Source organism: Pseudopipra pipra, chromosome 6 (assembly GCF_036250125.1).
Source record: "Pseudopipra pipra isolate bDixPip1 chromosome 6, bDixPip1.hap1, whole genome shotgun sequence".
Classification (NCBI taxonomy): Eukaryota; Metazoa; Chordata; class Aves; order Passeriformes; family Pipridae; genus Pseudopipra; species Pseudopipra pipra.
In genome coordinates this window covers 34,780,802-34,803,200 of record NC_087554.1, presented here as the reverse complement: position 1 = coordinate 34,803,200, position 22,399 = coordinate 34,780,802, and the positions used below count along the sequence as shown (strand labels likewise).

The window sequence follows — 22,399 nt, the reverse complement described above, 5'->3', positions numbered from 1 at the left end:
CTCATCAGAAAGAAAGCTGATCTACTTACAGATCAACAGAAGGCATGTGAAAAAGGTTGCTAACAATGCTTCTTTTGCATGAAAGTGAGAGCAATTGGCATCCCATCTGGAAAAACACACTACTCTGAGATAGAAAACTCTCGCTACTGGCAAAGTTTATGGTATTAATTTGTAATGGTGGATTTAGGGAAATGTACTAAACTAATGCTCATTTACTTGCATAATTATGTGTTTTCTGCATAAAATGACAGGCTTTTACCCTGTCAATACTGGCCCTGAGTTAATAGAAAACAGGACAAGGTGGGTGTACAAGTAGGCCAGCGCTGAGGAATGTCAAGCTCAGGTTACAGGTTTGCTTCTTGTATTAAGATCTGTACAATGTATCACCTAATGCATTACACTTTAGACTCTTAAATATGTTATTTTAAATATTTTCATTGCAGTTTAGCTTTGATTATTAATCTAAGAGGCAAAAAGTTAAACTCTATCTTATCTTCTTTGCCACTTGATATGTTAAACAGCCTTCATACCTTAAATCCACTTTAATAAGGCATGCAATTATTAAAGCATTACAGAATGGCCCCAGAGCACAAAAGCTCCATTAAATTTGCTTACATCTAATTATGTCTGCCTGAGGCAGGTGAGAAATTGACTCTGATAAGATCTTTCTTTTACCTGTAGCCAAAAAAATAAAAAGGAAAAATAACTCTGATTGATTTTCTATCTAATTGCTATCTACAAGTATTTATGGTATTCTCTCTTACAATGAATAGCCCACAAAAGCACTCTTTGTGCACTAACTAGCTCATTTTAAATTTTTTTAAGACTGTAGGATACAAAAGACAAGCTTATCTTGCATCAGGCATAAGACAGGTCATCAATGATGTCTACTTTGGAAATAGTTTTATCTGTTATTTAAACCCTATATTTTCTTTAAAAAATAATTATGATGTGAAAAGCATATGTTACATGTGCTTTTTTTCCCTTCATGTTAGTATAAGCAATGAAAGTATTCTATTTTATGGAAATATAACAGAAATATATAAATGTCCTTTACATAGCCTGAAAACTATTAATTTAAAAATGTTTTACTTTTTTTTCCCGAGTGTTAATTTAAACGAGTGTTTTATGGTAGAAAACATTGCATTCACTTCCTATGCATTTGTAACTGACCTTTCAAAATTCAGGAAAAAGCTATTAAATTACACTGCTTTTTACCTATAAGTGAATGAGGGAATGTGGTATTTCTAATCATTTTAATCCTTCTACCAGCCCTAGCAGATCCTAGAGAACAATACATCAAGACTGTCATAGTGATAATGTCAAAATTAGTTAGAAACTATACCACCTAAAGAGGAATAAATAAATAAAATAAATAAAATAATTCATTTTTAAAAAGTAATGGAATTCATCCAGTCTACAGGGATTTTAATTCAATTCTTCATTAATAATTAAGGAGAATTACTTTGTTATAAAGCATTCTTTGAGGGAGACAGACATTAGGTATTTGATGGGAACACTGCCCAGAGAAACCAACCATTGGATTTCTAATGCAAGATTATACAACACTACTTTTCAAACATACATTTTTAACCACTGATACCACTTGTATGATACATTCTTTGGTAGAGTGGACCACAAATCTATAGTCAACCCAGAAAGAAAAGGTCCTTTGGTCACACTTTAGGCTTAGAAACTCATTTGATACTCTTAAATAGGAAACTGCATAGAGGCTTGAAATTAATACATTGTACCATTAACATGTTTCTCATTTGCTCCTTTGGTTTTTAGAGCACATCATTCCATAACACTTCCTATAAAACTTCATCTGACCTTATCTTTACATTCAAGCAATAAACAGATATGTTATCTTTTGTACTGATTTGCTTCATTATACAAATCTCATTTAACATATCTGACAGTGAAAAGACGTTGATTTTCTGATATGCTAAACAACACTACTGTAAATACTACATTTTGGAATTAATGATGAATTATTTCTGTCTGCTATTATGCTTTACCAACTCAAAGACTGTTGTTATACAAAATATTTTGGCCTCATAATTACATCTTGTTTGATACTAACTTGTATTTCTATTAAAAGTTTTGCGTTTGCTTTATAATATTGTCTAGTCATCAGTTTGCATCATCTATAAATGACAATACTGTGAACCACTGAATTATGCATGTTTTATACTGCAAATCAAAACCAAACTAGAACAAAAAATTACAAGAGGAAATACATTAGGAAAAATTACTTTTCAGCTTTTCCATATCTCCCTTAAGAACGAATTGCGTCCTGGTAAATTTATTATTCAGACATGATGACTGTTACTGAGCCATGTAATTTTTTTTTTTAATTTTCTTCATATTAACACTTCATATCCTAAAGTATAGAAAAAAAATTTCTGTTCTCTGTTATGTTGTGGATTTGTCCATGGGAAGTTTCAATAGACAATATTGCTCAGAATCTGAATACATACCAAAAGCTGCCACTTTTATGATTATGGCTTGAATGTTAGATAATATAATTTCTTTAAGCAACATTTCCTGGTTCCGGCGCCAAAGGTAAGCTAAAGGCTGAAGATTAAGCCTTCTGCACCTTAAAAACAAACATAAAATTGGATAAAGCCAAGTGTTATGCTTTTACACAGCATGATTCATGTAAAATGAATGAAATTTTTTTTTCCTACCTTTAAATAATTTTTCTTCTATATTTCAGCATAAACATTAAGTCTAATACAAAAAAAAAAAAGAATTGGCCTATATAACAGACACAATTTCCATCACATAATTCCCTTTTTTAATTGAGACTCTTAAAAGAATTACAATCTATCTTGACTTTAGAGTGTGCACAGTAGAAATGACAAATCAAAGCTCCTGATTAATGATAACAGATTACAGATTTTAAGGAATTAAGGGAAGATATGCACATAAGGATTCTCTCCATTTAATTCCTGATAGCAGGATGTTCCTCTACATTAAAACTCTGGTGAAAAATAGAGGTACTTGACCACAACACTGTAGTCATTCAAACTGAACAAGCTTTCTGTTGAAATCAAGGATCTGAACCTACTCCATTATTTTCATATCAAAACTGAGTATTTTCAACAGATCCAGAGAGAGACCTGAAAAGCAATCAAAAAATCTGGTATAGTCCCTCTAGATTTTTACTAATGAACACATGGGTTTAGGGGAAAAAAAAAGAGAAAAAGAAGAGATACCAATATTAACTGAGTGCATTGAGTGTCATAGAACATGAGAAATAAGGCAACTCTCTGCTCCAAATTTGAGTTAGGAAACAGACAAGCACTTTCCCAAATATGTATATTAAAAAAGATTAATATTTTCTTACACATCTTCAACTCGAACTCTTTGATAGTCAGAAAGAATGGCTCCCACAGACACACCTTCCACTCCTTCTTTGTCCTGAAAAAAAGACATGGAATATTAATGACAGCAGTATATGATGATTTAAGCTGTAGAGATTCAGTATCTCTACTAGCAGAACCAGTCAATAAGATTTTTTATTTCCATGTCCAGTACATGGAACTGAATAGGCTGGAATGCAGATCTTGCACAGAAGAGAGCAGCTCAGCTGACCTACTAATGGTCTAACACAGTAAATTACTCAAATCAAGTACCATTTTACTGAAGAAACAACCAAGGTAACTGAAAAGTATCGAATTTAACAGATTATCCTAAAGTTTTCCTGACATGCTGAAAATTCCTTCCAGCTTTTCACTATAAGTGAGGTATTAGCTATCTCACCTAAAAATAACTATCAGTAACATACAATCATGATGATTAATTAAACTGCTGGCATTTGTCACTGTACGCAGGCAAGAGGCTGGGCAATGAATCGTTTTATCCTGACACCAGAACAAGAAAACTCACAGGCAACTAACTCAACATCACTTTTAAAATTTCTGCTATAAAACAAGTTTTCCAAGACACATTTTCTCTGTTTCATTTCAATTACCTAAGCCAACAAACAGCACTTTTTGTCTTCTTGTAAACACACTGAGAATGCAATATTTGAAAATGCACAGTTCCAATATTTTGTGAGCTCTTGCATTTCTAAATTGCTTAAGTCCCAATCAACATGCTGAGTTTACTTTATTTCCCCAAATTTGCTCCATCTAGACTTCAGTAAAAGTTGTTTTCCTCTTTTAACCAAGACTGATCATGACTACAACATATGACTTACTTTCTGGACCTGCTCAATTAGACTGCAATCCTGTGAAGTTTGGTGCAAAATTTCACCACAAAATTTTCAACTATATACATATGCATCCTGCTCTACACCTTTCTCCTTGAGCCTGCTCTATGATCTCATGAGCTCCTGCTAAGCCTGACTGAGCAAGATGAGCAGTGAAGTGTATCAGCTGGGTGGTGAAGCCTCCCTGACCGTACCAGTAAGCCTTGCATGGTAAAGGTGGGAACAATTCTGACTGTAACATGCACATCAGCTGCCTGGTCAAGGTGGGGAACAAAGAATAAGCCATTATCCTTGTCAGTCTTGGTAAATGATTTACCCAAATCGCAGCCAAAGTGAAACGACACCATTGTTACAAATTTCAAAATCAAATCCATCTTTGCCTGATGAGGTACTGAATTTAATATTAATTTCCAGTTTATCAATAAAAATATGTGGAAGGTGTGTTATTCAAAATTATACTGTAGTGATATTAGATTAATCTCCATGGCTACATAGATACACATATCATACACAGTTTTCCATATTCTTTTATGAAAGAATCATCAAGTGGTTTGAGTTGTAAAGGAACTTAAAGATCATCTAGTCCAGTACCCTCATTTATGGGCAGGGTCACCTTCCACTAAATCAGACTGATGAAAGCCCCACACAAACTGGCTTTGAACATTTCCAATGATGAGGCATCCACAACTTTTCTGAGCAACCTGTTTTATAACACACATTTCTTATCAAAACAAATAAGATGTTATAAGATGATAATATTTATTGCAATGCATTGCAGATCATTATACTCCATTATATATATTTCCACCATATTTAGTCTTCTTTCTCTAAGAACAGGAAATAAATAGGTGGATCAGAGATGCAAGAGTAACTATATAACAAACTTTAAAAAAAAAATTATCCTCATAATAAACAAATATGCAGTGAAACCTGTAGGACTTTAATTTGTAATTTCCCAAATACACAGATTTACAGAATCTCCTTTTCCTCCATGAAGATGGCAACTGACTTTTTTTTAACAAGCTCATAGAGCCATAAAAATATTTTTTATTCATTCTATTTTTAAAGTTCTGACAAATTGACTGTCATTGGTTGCTTGCTTAAAACCTACATTAAATCTGATTTAAATAATAACATACAAGATTGTCTGCACTTATTCTAGTTTATTTCCTTTGATAATACATAAGGTTTAAACATCTTTTGAAATGGCAGTAGATAGTATCATTTTGCACTTGTGGTTAGCATTTGTGTTTAAAGAATTCTCACAGCAAGTTATTCACCATCATCACTTTTCATTTAGTTCTTCTGATGGTAAAGAGCAAATATAAATTTCCAGACAGCAGATTCCACAAGGAGAAACATCAATATACTCAATACATGCTTTGAAATGGGAGAACTAGTTAATATACTTACATACCATGAAATGTAATAAATTCAATCCCCCTATTTTGTCCAGCTCAATAAATCAAGGCTAGAGTGGCACAAATTCAAGAAACAAGAAGATTTGAAAGGAAGAAGGATGGACTATGAGGTGGAACAGAAAAAAACTACAGTCTAACTACCTTCATAAACTGCTCAACTTGCCACACACTGTATGCAGCTCAGCACTTGAAGCATGCAAAGAGTACTAACTGAAAACTTGTTCCTCACTGGATTTACTCTTCGGTATGGAAAGTTATTGGACATCTTGCAAACAGACAGCATTTATGTTTGACTTAGAGTTGATCACGGTTAGGAGAGAATCCACTCCAGAATCAATAGTGCCTTCACCTTTTAACGTGGAATCTGAGCAGGTTTGGTCCCATAAAAAGCATGTTCACAAAACTGCACGTATAAAGCAAGCTGACATCTGCAGGCTAAATATCAGGGATCTGCACTGAACTCAAAAGCCAAGGAAGTGAATTTGGGGAAATTCAGAAGGGAAGGTCTTAGATGCTCTATCATGTAAAAAGTAACAGAGGACAGAAGAATGTCTGAGGAAAGTTAATAAAGAAAGGCGTGTTTTTTCCTTGGGTTGTTTGGGTGGGGTTTTTTTTATTATTATTATAAAAAAATCATGTACTGTAAATTTATGAGATTATTTAAACTATGCAAAATTTTACTAGTATTTGCTAGTGCAATAGGCTTGTCTAAAATAAAAATAAATTGCTTCTCTGAAATATTTGGATAATACAGAGAGCACTTTTACAGTACACACTTTGACAGTTGTCACAAAGTATGACAACACAATGTATGAAATATACACGAAGAAAGAGATGCTAAACACAGATGTATACAGATGCTAACAAACTTTTTATTTTTCATATGACATCTTAGAACTTATTTTTCCCCTTCAGAACTACTAAAACTACTAATTTCAAAAGGTAGGCATAAAAATAAACTTTTAAAAAGCAACTAAATAACACAAAGTTTTTAGTAGCCTTTTTTTTAATGTACCAAAGATAATCATTAGCCATGTTTTAACTGTAAGTGAAATTACGCCACTATTGTACATCTTGTTATAACCATTAATTTATTCCTGTTCACAGGACAAGAAAAATAATCTTCATGAACAATTGTGTTAGAATACCAAATTGATCTTTGCAAATGTAACTGTACTAAAATGTACAATTTATGTTTAAATCATCCTAATTTTAAAGTTACTTATTATTTTAAACAGTTTAATGAATCACAAAATTCAAAATTGCTGCTCTTTGCATATCATAAATTACTTTTAGCTGCTTTTCCTGTCAGAAAATACTATAAAAAATTTAACGTTTTTACGAAAGCTCCAGAACAGCACCGCAATGGGTATGCTTACTGTTATGCGGTTGTTAAGGTGGCTTTGTTATACCAATGTACAATTCTAACATACTGCTTCACAGCTAAAGTAAAATATAAACAGAAATTTAAGATTAATTCATACCAGCAGACTCTTGTTTCAATTTTGATTTTTTTTATTTCAGTAACTGAAATTCAGTTAAGGATATTGCCTATTTTGAGGAAACGTCTACATATGCATTGTAGCATACAATACTGGCAGAAGTATTCTACTAGTAAGTAAAGTATGTATTGCAGTAGTATTAGTACAGAGGTTTTCTTTAATTTCACATTTTAATGTCTTTACTTGACCCTCTCAGAGTTCAGCAAAAAAGAAAATCAGTGATAATGTTTTCAGTTTAATTAGTGTATTACATGCACTGTAACTATTAGTGAGAAATGTTATATTAATGAACATAAAAGTTAGCTGTAAATTACCTCAGAGTTATTATCAATTTCCCAAGTTACTGCTCCTTAAGATAACCCTCTCCCTATGGTCCTTCCAGTAATTTTTCTTTGCCTGATAAACACGATGATTAAACAGCACACAGTGCAAACCTTTGATACTTTTTAAATTAAATCCATGCCCAGCCTAAGGGCTGTGTCGGATTTCAACTAAATGTGTCAGTTAATCAGATAAAAAATTATCAGCAACTCAAAGAAACAGCAGCCTTAGGCTTCATCAGTGCCAGAGAAAGCTGAACAAAATAAGACATACAGACAATATCACATTATGAGTAAAGGTTACTGTTAAGCATATCACTGCACAGAACTATTCACCACCTTAATAATGTCTCTCTTATATGAAATATTGCATACAACAGCTAAAATAATAACAAAGAAAGGAAAGTGGTAGACCTGTGCCTATATATGCCTGTTCATGTGTATTGCAAGAAAATCTGAATGCTGCCATTCAGAAAAATGCAAAATATCCCTAAAAATTTATTGTTTAGAAAAGATCTTCGCAAGAAACTGAAGTATAAATAGCTGAAGAATGGTTAAACTAGATTTAATTTTTAACATTTGCTTCACAGATTTGCCACAAGAGTTCATTTTTATGACCAAGATATAAAATATATTATCTCTAAATGAAATTGTCTTTCCAATTACTATCCTCCTTAAAGCTTGTATGAGTAAATTCAAATTAAAACACAACATATTTGCAGGTGTGTGACTGACAATATATACCTTAGTAACAGGACTTTCAGACTTCTGAAATTATTTGAGTGGAAAATTCTTAAATATGAGCTTGCCTTATAATTTGTGAAACATTCTAAAATCACTGATTATAGTGATTTCAGAGTATGTGATTTTTTCTAAGCTTTGATATGCCTGTCAGATGCAGCTGCAAGTAATCAAAGACAGTATGGGAATATCCCTGAGACATAAGGATATAATAACTCTTATGTCAGACTGAAAACCCATTGTTTGGTAAGGTTCTGCAGATTAGCTATGAATCACATAGTCTTGCAGATCACTACACATTATCTGAGACTTTTCTGTCTTCTACATAGGGACCTCAAAGCACGTTTATCTCATGCCTTCATTCCTTAGGAAGAAGTAGTTCCAAAACCAGTGCAAATTAATTTAATGTGGATTCACATAAAATCCCAGTGTGAACACTCTCATTATGAACTTTGGTAGTCTTCCTTCAGTGGGCTTATTTTAACTGGCTTGAGAAGTAAATTACTTTTTAATACTAGTATCTATACAAGACGATAACACTATGTAACTAATCCACTTTAAAAGCTAATTGAATACATTTTTATGAATGCTCTGCCTATGCAGTCAGGCACACTGCCATCTTTAAGCAAAACTGATGGCCTAACTTCAAGAGTTTTGCAAATGCAACTACTGAAACACTGCATGCAAACACACACAAAATCTATTAACTCAGGGTAGAGGGTATTCCTCAGCTCTCAGTCACAGCCTTCAGTATTCAATTATAATCTCATAATAAACACATCTAATTGTCATATAGTCTTCCTGCTACCTGGAAAGGCCAAAGATTCAAGGAGATGGTGCAGGGGTACGTTTCTTTGCACATAAGCACTAAGCACATACACACACACCACAGCAAAGGAAAAAGGAAAGAGAGCAAAAGAGACAGAAATACCACTCTCAATGTCTAATATCAAACAGAAGTGTATTACAATACTGCAATTCAAAAGGCTAGAATTATATTTTAAAAAGGAGAAACAGAAAATCAGGAAAGTCTTCCACTATAGCCATACACTGCACCATAAACGCAGTTTTTCCTGATATCCTGATTCTCCATTTACCTGCATGTATAAAGTGAACAATTAGTCTTAGTAATTATAAATTATTAATGAATTATTTTTATACTATCTTACATAGTAACTATTTTCATAGAATACAAGGAAGTTTCTATATCATTGTAGATACCATACTATTTCACAAGATTTTTTTTCTAAATTATTTAATGTAGATTGACTGATTCATTTTTTCCCAATTAAAAAAAGTCATACTAAAACCAGTGCATTTAGTAACATTTCATATAGTTAGATATACCTATTAAAAACATAGAATACTAAGATATACTTACCAAAACCCATAGAATACTAAAATAAAAATCAATAGACTTCACAATAGCGGTATTGTGAAGGCTACCTAAAGGACTTTTCTACAGAACTGTGAGTTTTTGTTTTCACTATACCAGTTAACTGAGTAACTGTTAACTGATGCCTACATTTCATTCACAGAAGCTACAGTCTTTGACACTAAAGCAAAAGTCTGCAGCTGAGCAAAAAATATTTTTTTTAAATTTTTTTTAAATTGCATTTTGTTCAGAGATTTGGTGCCAAATAAATGTCTGCTTCACCTCTGGGACTTCCAACTCTTAAATATTCAAATAATTGCAGAGTGAACTTGCCTGCAGACGCTTCTTTCAGGAAATCTTATTTACAAAATTACCTCAACAAAGACTGATTACTTAATTTAATAATTAAATTTAACATGAACAGTCAACTCCAGATGGAATAAAAGATATTACATTATAACAACAACATGCAAATGAACAACTACAAAACAGTTAAGTAAACATACATGTTTCTGCTCCCATGCTAGACTGGATATTATAAGTATTGGTGATTTTAAGTGTAACTATTTTGCAATCAAGAGTAATCATATTTATCTAGAATTAATAGTCAAACACTGTGATCAGATTTAAAAACCAACATATACAGTCACGTGTGAGTTCTTCAGAATGAAAAAAAATAAAAAAAAAGTATTTGTGTTATGAAGGCAGGTACTGACCTATATTATTATGTGTCAGATCAATGTCTTGCTGAAGAGAAACCACTTACTGAATGAAGGAAAAGGTCAAAAGAGTACTAGTTTGTATTTTCTTGTTAAGAGAAGATTCATGATTTAGATAATGCAACTCAGTTCACTTGCATCATATTCTGACTTCGGACAGGCAGAATTTCACTCTTGGATTTCTTGTTTTTAAATAGTATCTTTAACAAACCATAAGAGCCAAAAGCTGGCCTTTAAAAACTAAGTTCTTGAATGTAAACACAAGGTCTTTTTTTCCAGGCTCTGCATTAGCTTTCAACCACACAGCCTTCAGACGGACCAACTCCTAGACACTAATGGCAATCTACCTCTCTACAATGAAGACCAACAAAACACAGATCCAGTACAGTATCTACAAAACAAACTCTGAACAGACTCTACAGTTTGCTCCGGTTACCCGAGGTATACACCACAGTTGGAATCATTCAACTCATTAACAGATTTCTACTCAGTGAAGCTTCTCTAGGAAAATGTCATACAAGAATTAACTGTCTAGTCTCATTTATTTCTATTTGAGTATTGCCAAAGCAATGTTATTTAATGAGGTATTTCAGAACACGTGCTAGCAAATACTGAGGTACATAAGTAATTTGATTTTTGTTAGTAATTCTGGAAGCAAACAGTCCTTTTTGAGCAAGAAAAACTTTAGGCATGACAAGACATGATATCGAGTTTTTGTTTTGTAGTCCTTTTATCACATGCAACAGGACAAGACTCAGAACCATGGAAGAAAAATCTCTTAAATTAAAATGAGCTATTTTGTCCATTAGAAACAAATGTTCTATTCCACCCTTATGTTTTCTTGTAAAGAATAAAGCTCTCTGAGAGCAAAGAAATGTAAAAAAAAAAATTATTTTTCTAAAATTAACTCTTAGATGTCACAATGGTAGTTTTCTGCTTAACACATTCTAAATCATATAAGAATTTCAGATTAAAGAAGTCAATTTTACTGTCACTGACAAGTATGATAAGTAGATATGTTTTCATACACTTAGATAACTCTTTCTCCCATGACTATGGCTGAGAACATCTTTCAAATCTGCACTTCATGCTTATGAAATCTATGTAATGTGCATCAATAGACACACACACAGATATACATGCATTCTTACATTGCCAGTGAACTCTAGTTACTTTAAAAGGAAAAGTATTTTTAAGAATACGACAATTTGCTAATATTCTTTTATGACTTTCACTCCAAAGAACTGTACACAACCTTTACCTCTTAGAGTAAATCTTTTTATAATACTGAATGTTTAGACTTTTGAAACTTCCAGTATTTGTAAAAAGGAGCTACTGAAAGTATTTATAAATCATACTCTCTGCCAAAATTTAGCTGTCAAAATCAGCTTTCTAGCCTTGAAGAAATAGCATCTGGAGCATACTGTACTGGAGCAAAATATCCCATTCTATAAGGGGAAACAAATTTTCACTTAAGGTTGACCGATATATAAAATTATTCAATGCAATATTTGAACAAGTCATGTAAACCTTCTTAAAAATGTTCATTACTAATTGCCTGAAATATTGATCACATTCAGTAATCTGAATTACTTGAATAAAAAATTTGTAATATGATGGACATGAAAAACAAAGTTTTAACCTCACAGTCCCTTGATGAAAAAGCAGAAATTTCACTAGTAAGTCTGAAGATTCTTAACTCATACTTTTACCAACAGTTAATTCACATTTACTTCTATGCTAAGCTATGTACCCGATAACACGAATATTTAAACTAATTTATAATGTGAACATTCAAAATATTTGCAATCATTCTTGAATTGTCACAAAAACTATAATGCTAAAGTACATGTCAAGTATTAAGTATTAATTAATAAATTCAAAATTAAGTGTTGATGGACAACTTACAAAAAAACTTGTTGCTTTGATTGCTTCCACAGTTTTTTAGTTTAAAAGTGTATCTTCTCTCAAAGTACCAAACTCTACTTTTAATATAAAACAAGTATATCAAATATTATTATATTGGCATGAGTTATTGATATATGGTATTATCTGATAATGAATGTGTAAGAGGAAAGGCATGCTTGAGAAAGTAAGATTTACTATATTTCATTTGGTATTACTCTAATGGGAAACTGTAGGTCACTATGGACAAACCAAAGTCAGCTGGCAGGAAACCTGGACAATTTTCACCTGAAAACATTCTAGAAGTATATATTAACACATATAATAATAATAAAAACATTATATTCAAAGCTAAGGATACTTTCTTTTAAAGGTTATTTGACAATTTCATCTTTCTTGCTTCTTAAAGACACTGGAGAAACCTAAACCTTTAATTCTATTTGCATAATGCAATGGCCTATCACAGCTGTGGCCTACTGTGATACTAATAGTACAACCTCATCAGCTTTAATAACATTATTCTTCACCCACATACACACAAGAGAATTAAAGGAAAGATTTACATTACACTGACCCATTGCTGTCACTAGGAAACCACCCTATTCTGTAAGCATGCAAATATTCAGCCTTTTCTGTATGAAACAATGTCACTTGTTCTGCTATATGTGGACATTTCTTTGCAAATTGTATCACTGTAACAATTCCTTCAGAATTTCATATACACGTTTTCAAATTATTAAGTCATATGTTGCTATTACACCTATGAGTAGATAATCTTGGCACGGACTCTGAAGTACCATATACAAAACATCATACAAGATCTCTAATAAATACTGCAAATTTCAATTTTTCCCAATGACAACATATTTGAGATAAACTTTCCCAGAAATATTCTTATTGTCTGTACTGCCAATAATCAGCTCTTCTGATCTTGTCATCACTCTTCCTTATATAAAAGCAGAACACAGAACTTCTAAAAGATTCTGCTGGGGGAAAACAGTCTATTGGAAACACAAGTCTAAAAGAAAGGCCTCTTTCTTTTTGTACTTGGAACAGTACAAAAACCCTCCTTTAATCTTCAACACAATTTTTGTTACTTCTCCAAAAGTCAACAAGGTTTGGAAATTCTTTAAAACTGTTAGGAATCTCAACAATGCAACACTAGAATTTTCTTTCATCAAATTAAGTTAATATAGCTTGGTTACTTATCTTTTTTTTGCGTAAATATCACTGATCCTAGAAATGTTTATGTTCAAATGATGAGAAAACAGCACTGAACAAAACTGAATTAAAAGAAGGCATACTCATGATTGTCAAATTCTTCTATGGCCTTTACAAACTTAAAGCAATCCTGACAAAATATTCCTTAAAAAATAAAACCACCACTTTTTACAATGGTATGCATTCTCTGATAATTTTTGAAACAGCAATCCTCTTCAAATTTAAGCACTGACACAGACTTTTTAGCATAATAATTACTATTCCAAAACTCCAGTGTCCGCACTGCACTTCTCATAACAAGAAGTCATTGAGGATTCAAACTCCTTGAGCAAAAGATAGAGAATTCTGCACATGCTTAGCGAAAACACTGTTATTTTATGCTCCTTATCTATGACATCAATTACTCCTATTGGTGAAAATATTGCAACTTCCAGCAACATTTTTCCCAGATTGCAGTGAAGCACAAAATGCCACACCATGATTTTCAGGTTTAATTCTCAAAGTGTTTTTGTTTGGATTATTTTTCCATCAACATGTTTGAAAAAAAGACAAGGTCACTTAGCATTACTAAAATGATAGCAATGATTCCAAGTCTTAAGAGAAACATTCCAAAACAATATCAAAATATGCTCTCTGACAAGCTTTAGAGAGTTTACATGAAGAATCAAATCTTACTCTTCATTAAATTGCTTAGAAGCAAGAATCAAGGGTTCTTCCCAATATTTTCTTATCACAATAGAAACAAGTATTTTTCTATATAATTTCAGTTCCAAACATATATATGCTGAATGAATGCATTTCAGACACTTCAGCTACAGCCACATAAAGTCATAAATCGATTAAAGTTGTCTATGTCTACCTTTGTAAATTGACAGAACAATAGCTTAAGGACAACATTCTTGCATTTACAATAAAAACATTTCTACATTAGATATTTAAAGCTTAATAATTACAAGCAATTAATATAGGCAAAGAACTAAAAATATATCCCAAACAAATAATGCACATTGGATGTGTTGCAAAATTCTTACACCCAGTACAGGAGGTCCACATTGCCTCCAAATTCCTATTTTATACCTTCTACTCTAAGAGTATACTGCAATAAACAAGAATTTACAGAGTATAAGATGACTGGATTACAGGTTTTCAAGGAGAGAACAACTTATGACACAATTCTCTGGCATTCGTCCTTGCAGCTACAAGTATGTACAACAAGACTGTGAATTTCTTCAATTTCTGAAAGAAGTATCAGAAGCTCCCAGACTGGTCCAAACTTCAAAACACCCACTTAATTGTACTGCATTAAGGGTTTTCACTTTATTTTAATGAAAGAAGAGTAAAGTTGCCATCTATCACAATATCTGGCAGACTAGTAAGTACTCTGATGTAAGCAACCATACCAGGAATGTATTCTACCTTTTTAATAGCAGACAACTTTTATAGATCTTTGATTGGACATAATGTAGCATTCTGAATGTAAGAAAACAATCTGTGTCTTCAGCAGTGAACTGATGTGTGTCCATTACTTGAGGTGTGGAATTCTTCAGCAGCAGCATATGCTGCCACTTCATGAGATGAATTGAGAAATTTAATTTTCTCAGAGCAGTCCAAGTGGTTAATCTGATGCAAACAGATTCTTGCTCTATAGAGAATTTGATCAGGTAGCTTCTCTCTAAATCTTTATTCAATTCTTCAACATATAGTTTGATTAGGCTTGACTTGGTATTGAGGCTACAGAAAAAGTGTCTCTGCTTTTACATCCTGTGACAAGCTGGAAATATATTCCTGAAATTAATGTTGTGTTAGATTGTCTCTCTCCTACCTCTTAGTATCTTTTACTGGTACCCTCCATTAAAGCCAAAGACAGTATAACCGTGGCTTGCCCAGAATAATAATGGTAAAATACTTTCTGCAAGCTCTGCAAAGTAACACCATTCATTCTTTGGAAAAGACATATTCTACCAATAATGAAGACTAATAGCCTAAAGAAGTTTTCAGCAGGGCATGCAGTCTGTTTTATTCCTATCCTTAAAATACCTTTGTTTGCTTTCGCAATGATTTCACGTTGACACTGTGGCTATGTATCTACAGACCTATGAGAGTCAACTTTCATCATCATCAGCAGCAGCAGCATGGCTGGGCTTCGCGAACGAAGATTTGGGGAGGGCTCTACCCACGTTTGTTGCAAGCGCGTTGGTGGCTGAAAAGGCCAATACGAGATAGACATGTCAGGTTGCAAAAGGCACAGTAGAAAGACTCCTTGGGTGGTATATTCTGCAAGACACGAATCTTTCTGTATTGTCTTTTCTCCTCAAGGGTGATCCTGCGTGCTTTTTCAAAGGCATCAGCAGCGTTATAGATGGTGTATCTCCAGACCTCTGGATTGGAGGCCAGAGTAGACCAGTTATGGTGATCAATGTGGCCAAGGCTGAGATGTTGTTTCAGGGAGTCCTTGTATCTTCTCTTCGGGGCTCCTCTCTTGCGGCAGCCAGTGGCAAGTTCACCGTAAAGCAAGATCTTAGGGAGGCGGTGACCTTTCATCTTTGAGACGTGCCCTGCCCAATGCAGCTGTGTTCTCAGCAACATGGCCTCTATACTTGTGACAGCTGCCTGTTCTAGAACAGATGTATTGGTCACATAATCTGACCGGTGAATGTTTAGGATTGTATGGAGACAGCGTTGATGGAAGCATTCTAGGAGTCGCAGGTGATGGCGGTAGATGACCCATGATTCAGATTCGTATAAGAGAGTAGACAGCACATTGGCTCTGTAAACACTGATCTTGGTACTTTTCTTCAGGTGTTTATTTCTCCAAATTCTTTTATGAAGCTTTCCGAAGGCACTGTATGCCTTTGCTAACCTGTTGTCTATCTCTCCATCAATCTTACCATCCGAGGAGATGAGGCTACCAAGGTAATTAAACTGCTGGACTGATGTGAGCTCTGATTCGCCAGTGGTGATATGGGGATGACAGAGTCAACTTTAATGCAGTCCATTATATCATGTCTCTGCCTATCCCATGCAGGCATTTATTTCTTTGGGGATTGTAGTGGGTTGACCTTGGTTAGATGCCAGGCACCCATCAAGCTGCTCTATCCCTTCCCCTCCCACCCAGACAAGGGAGAGAGAATAACATGGAAACTGACTTACAGGTTGAGATAAGGCAATTTATTAAAGCAAAAGTGAAAGTTTTTGTGCACATAAGCAAAGAAGAAAGTAACAAGGTTTATTCTCTACTCCCCATTAGCAAGCTGTGTCCAGCCATGTCCCAGGAAGCAGGACTTCAGCACACGTAGCGGTTGCTCCGCAGGCAAACATCGTAAACAACGAATGCCCCCCTTTCCTGATCATTTCCTCAGCTTTTATATCTAAACTAAGTCATACGGTACGGATTATCCCTTTGGTTGGTTTGGGTCAGCTGGCCTGCTTGTGTCTTATCCCAGAATCTTTCCCTTGACTGGGGGAGGAATGTTACAGTGCTGATGCTGTGCTCAGCAGCAGCCAACACACTGGTATGTTATCAACACCTTTCTAGCTACCAATGCAAAGCACAGCACTATGAGGGGTGCTGTGCCCTCCATCTCAGCCAGACCCAATAAAGAGATCGTGCTGTATCTACCAACACCTGTGATGAGACTAAATCTCCTGTCTGAGTTCAATATTCACTGGCCCATGTTCACTCTTTTTATTTGCTCCCTCATCTTCTGAAGCTCTTTCAAAGTGTTTGCGATTTATTTAAAAGGGAGAATTCCCCACTTTCTAAATGAGTGAGAACAACCTTATTTTCGTATAGTATTGTACCACACAACAGACACAGCACAACTATGGCACAGACAGAATAACCAAGCCATGTTCACTCCTAGTTGCATTAATCTAAGCATAATATTCTTAAAATCAATGGAAAAATCCCCAAATCTGACAGGTTTCCCTTACAACCATCTCAAGGTATTCAAACTCAACAGACACATACTTAAAAAAAAATTAATAAAAAACATTTGTCAGATATACTGAGCACTCAGTACCTCTTCAAGTACTTATCTGAGGTTGGAAAAAGGCACACAAGACATGCACAAATCATCAATGTCAATGAAAAAAGAATATACTATTAGATACACAAATAAATTTAGTACCCAGTTTACAACATGACTTCTTCCTTTAGCACTTTCACACACACATAAAAAAAAAAAAATCCCACAAAACAACAGTCTCCGAGGATGTCCTATATTAAGAACCATGCAAACTAATGCTGTTAACATATCTGGCAGTCTGGTTGAGCAGTGACCACAGTTTCCATTCAGTTGTCAACATTTTCTAAAAAGTTGTTTCGTCAACGATTTATTTGAACTGTTAATGCCTGCAAGAGTCTGATTTTAAGTTATCATCACTGGTTTCATTGTATTGAAGAATGGTACAGAATTAAGTTTGCATTAATTTTACCTTTTTGCTTTCTAGTACACAGGGTGTGTAATATTTCACAGTGGGTAATGTTTCTGAAACATGGCAGCAGTTCCCTTATTCCAAGCCTTGTCTTCTCTTGCAATACAGTCTGTGTGATCCATAAAATGAGGAACTCATTTTAATACAAGACGTGGGGCTATTTCCCACTGACAGATCCTCATTTTCTTTCCAGAACATTGCCTTTTAATTTCTAAATCACTTGTGTATCATTGTAACTAAAAAATATTCTGGGAACACAACCCTGCCTGGATGTTCTAAACCAAAGTAATCTGTTGACAGCAACAAATTTTTCTCATAAAACAGAAGAGACCAAGCAGTCTGAAAAATCCTAAAAATAGCAGAGAATCACCAATTTCAGCTGCATACAAGATAGAGCTCAGTGAGATGAAGAATGTAATCATTTTACTAGGAGAGTACGAGTGTAATTCAAGAAGTTCAAATGGACTGGATCACTGTACAATTCAATCCAGCCTGATTTTTCTGCTGGAGCCATGGAACAGGGATAGAACAGGGTAAGAAGGCCAGGATGCAAGACTCCAAAATGTAACATACTGGCTGCCAGATCATGCTTCTGTGGATAAGCAGTAGCAGTAGTACTGAAAAGTGGTATAAGCTCCTCAGGATTTACAGGAGGAAAAGAAAAAAGCTAATCTGATTTTTAAATTTTTTTTAAGGTAATCAAAATTGTCAGTGGTGGAGTTCAACCAGTACTAAAGGATGTTGAGTATTAATGCCTCAAAACAGGTCCATGTTTTTGTTTAAAGTTATCAAAAAAATCAATTTAATTCATGGAAGATAAATATTAAGTTATATTGGAATTACATACCATAGGAGACAAATATCACACAACATAGTACCAGATCACAGAAAAATGTTTCTAGTACTTCTGTGATACCTGTGTAACTTGCATTCCATGCAAATTAGAATGAAAAATTAAAACTCTGGCAAGTCTTACACATATATGTAAAATAAATTGATCATTTGTTAAAGCAAAATTCTGACATGTAATTCAAAATTACCACCCAATTCCATCCTACCATTAACAACTAGTTCTGCAGTTGTGGAAAACCCTGCCATGAACACAAAGACACTTTTTCTTAAGTGCATCTTTTTGAAAGATACATTTGTACACAAGGGTGTTTATAAATTCAAAGTTAAAGCATTATTTTATTTCCAATTTCCATCCTTTGGAATGTAATTTTTTTTTCATTTAAATTCTACAAATGTGCCATGCATTTTTATCCCCTCGAAATTTTGTACTCTGAATTTTACTAATACTTCATCATTAACAAAGAATGACCAGGTAGTGTTGAGTTTGTGAGGTTTTCAAATTTCTATGATTTTGATGTATTTTTTAACAGCAGGATACAAAAGATATCGTTAATCTTTTTAGTACCAGAACAAAACATATCTTGAATCAAGATAAAATCACTACATCATGAATGTTAATATCACTCTGTGAAAAATATCACATGACTAGACAAGACCATCCCTTTAGGGAGAAATATTGTGGTAAAGTGGATTATTCTTTTAGTAGTGTAATGGAAAGGCTTTCCACCTAGTCCCAGAAGAAAAATCAAAATACCCATTTAAACAGCAATATTGTGAAATGGATAGGACAAAATAAACCCCTCAGATCTGTAAAGAGCTCCATATATATATACACATATACATGTACACACAGGAAATCACATATATGGAATTTTATTTATACATATTTAGTTCTATACATATATATTTATGTATATAATTTTAAATTTTAAAAGCTAATTTTTTAGCTCTAGGCTTATGATGCAAGTATCGAGATGCAGTCACATCACATATACTAGTTTGGGTCACAATTTCAAATAATATATACAACTCAGCTCTATGCAAAAAGTTGTGAGTATTCTTTTTTAATTTTCTGCACATTTTGTGCCAGACCATATTCTAAACAGCTTTTACAAAGTGATAATGTTTCACTGACAGTGTTTTGTGTACTTCACATAAAATTAAATCTCAGACAAACCTTGAGAAAAAGAAATCAGAAAGCTAAGCAATACAGCATGTTGCTCTTTTTGACCCACAAACGATTATCAGTTATTTTAGAAGTTATGACAGTTTTCTCAAGTCCTTAAGGAGTCTGACACCATTGGTATAGCTTTTAACACTGCATTTATGTTTATATTACAATACAATAAAACAGCAGGAATAGTGTCCAAATTACTTGGGTATTGGATGCTTTATTGAAAATAACAGTATTACCATAACATTAAAAAAATCAGACTTCTTTGAATGTGCTAAGTAATCACTGCTATCCCTGCTGCATGTGAATTATGGGATAAATTTTGGAAGGCACCATCAATTGGAATGACTACTGTCTCTCTAATGTAGGACTGTATGCACTAACAGGAAACACTAATCTAACTGAATAACCAGTGGTATGTCAATACTTGAAAAGTCACTGTGAAACCAGTGCAATGCTAATTATTTGTGATTACAATACAGATGATGTCATCATTAGAGATAATGTTTACTGTTCTTTGTCAGGTATGAATAAAAAGCAGAATGTAAGCAACACAACCACCCTTCCCTGCATCCTTTCCTAAGGATTGCTACCCTAACCACAGGACCAATGGTACAGTAGTTAATTTATCCAAGTGTATTAGTCATTTTATCACTATCCTTTCATAATATTTACAGCTACATTTTCTTATTCTCTGCCTTCAGTCACTGTTCAGTTAATTCCACATCACTGGAATCTTTAAAAGCTTCATGGGAAAAGAGAGGTGATTTTAAAAAGTGTCTTGACATTTTGTAGTACTTAATTCTAGATATTCAAGGCTAAATTATATTAATCCTCTCAAGCAAATCTGAAAGCAGACACATTCAAACATAGGCAAACTTATTCATCATTTCCTAACCAAGAACTTCCATTATTTTCAATAACAAAGAACAGGTAAGCAAGATTGCTAACTGGTGATAAGAGTTTGGAGGAGCACTGCTATCACCACCCCAGCCCCCTCACCAGAGGAACCCCACTTAATGAGATGTCTTGCAAAGGCTTCAGAAAGAGAAATTTGAGCTGCTTTTGTATTCAGCATCATGGGCAATCACCTACAAATCAAAGCTTGGCAGGTAAAACAGTAATAATAAAAATCCATTTTGCCTTGAAAGAGAATTCTTATCCATAGATACTTCTAACTATTCTGCCTAAAAGATTTTTTGCAAGTGTCCTATGAGAAAGATTAAATGGGTGCTTAAGAAAATTATTCTAAGATAGCAGATATGGCAATTATACCCAATGCATGAGGAAACAAATTTCAAAGCAAATGCTTCAACTCCTAATGACTTGCCTTCATCAAGTGTACATGCCTGGAACAAGAAATACTTTGTAACTTATGCTGAGACTTTGAAATCACAAGCCTCTAAAAAGGACTGGGTTTGTTTTCGGGGTTTTTTTTAAGAGAATACCTCAGCACACCTTTTACTCTGGTGTTTGGAAAGGACTTACCTTTCTCTCCTGTCTTCATTATCTGGTTTTACTCAAAAAAAGCCAACTGCTCTACAAACTGACCAGAAAATTAAAGGCTCCCCATGTAACATGGTACAAGAGCATCCTAAATTCTGCTTTAAAGACAGTGACAAGCTTGGTGAGCGATTAACATCCCAGCCTCTCTGAGAACCACTGGCACTGCTCCTTCTGTTCCTAGGTGAAATGTAGTGAACATAGGAACAGACTTTCCCTATATGTTTGGCCCCAACCTGACAACAGAGTTCTGCCATGTCCAGCCTGCAGGCAGGATCCTGAAAAAATGGCTCAAAACACCCAAAGCCATTTTCTCAGAAGAACCATCTGTTTAAGTCCAGGAAGACAGAAAAATCTTCAATTTTCTGCTTTTGTTTGTCTCACAGGATATTTCAGTATCTAACTTTCCTCCAGATTCTCACCAAAAACCTCTGTAAATCTTTTTCCTACAGAATGGAGATTCTGCATTTCAGTCAGTTGACTGCAAACCAGCTTCACAATAAGGCACTAACATGACACTTTCTACAAAAATGTTTGGCCAAAACCTGAAAACTTCATTAAGGTTTCACACTGAAAATTGATATTTGAAACAATCTATTGTACAAGTATTCTAAGCAAATCTGATCCAACTTTCCCATTTTAAACAGATTTGATGCTTCTGAAACAAAATACAATACTCCTTATGCCAGCAACAAGTATGAACCAAGTCCTAAAATATCACATTCGTGTTAAAATCTAACTCACCCTAAACCCAGGTAACGCTGTAAGCAGAAAGCCTTCAGGAAATGCCAGTATATGCAAGCAATGCTTCCCCAATCTGGGTTGACAAGACCGCACTTTAGGGGATATTGCTACAAGGTAGAGAGAATTTGGGTAGCAGAAAAAAAGGGCAGCTTGAGGATCTTCCTTGAGGAAGAAATATAAAAGTAGGATGTTTAGAAGGAGATTTGAAGAAACAGAAAGGAAAGGCAGATGATAATGTGCCAAAGAAATGGTGAAAGAGAAAA

At 34.1% G+C, this 22,399-nt stretch overlaps 1 protein-coding gene across 1 annotated transcript in view; it reads right to left on the bottom strand.

The window, feature by feature from the left end:
* Positions 1-22,399, bottom strand: part of DPH6 (diphthamine biosynthesis 6) — a 198,113-nt gene that overhangs the window by 151,324 nt on the left and 24,390 nt on the right. Inside the window, exons 4-5 of the mRNA XM_064658507.1 lie at positions 3,356-3,429; positions 2,484-2,602 (exon numbers count right to left, since the gene is read on the bottom strand). Coding sequence (XP_064514577.1) covers positions 2,484-2,602; positions 3,356-3,429 — 193 coding nt within the window. The remainder of the gene's footprint in view (positions 1-2,483; positions 2,603-3,355; positions 3,430-22,399) is intronic.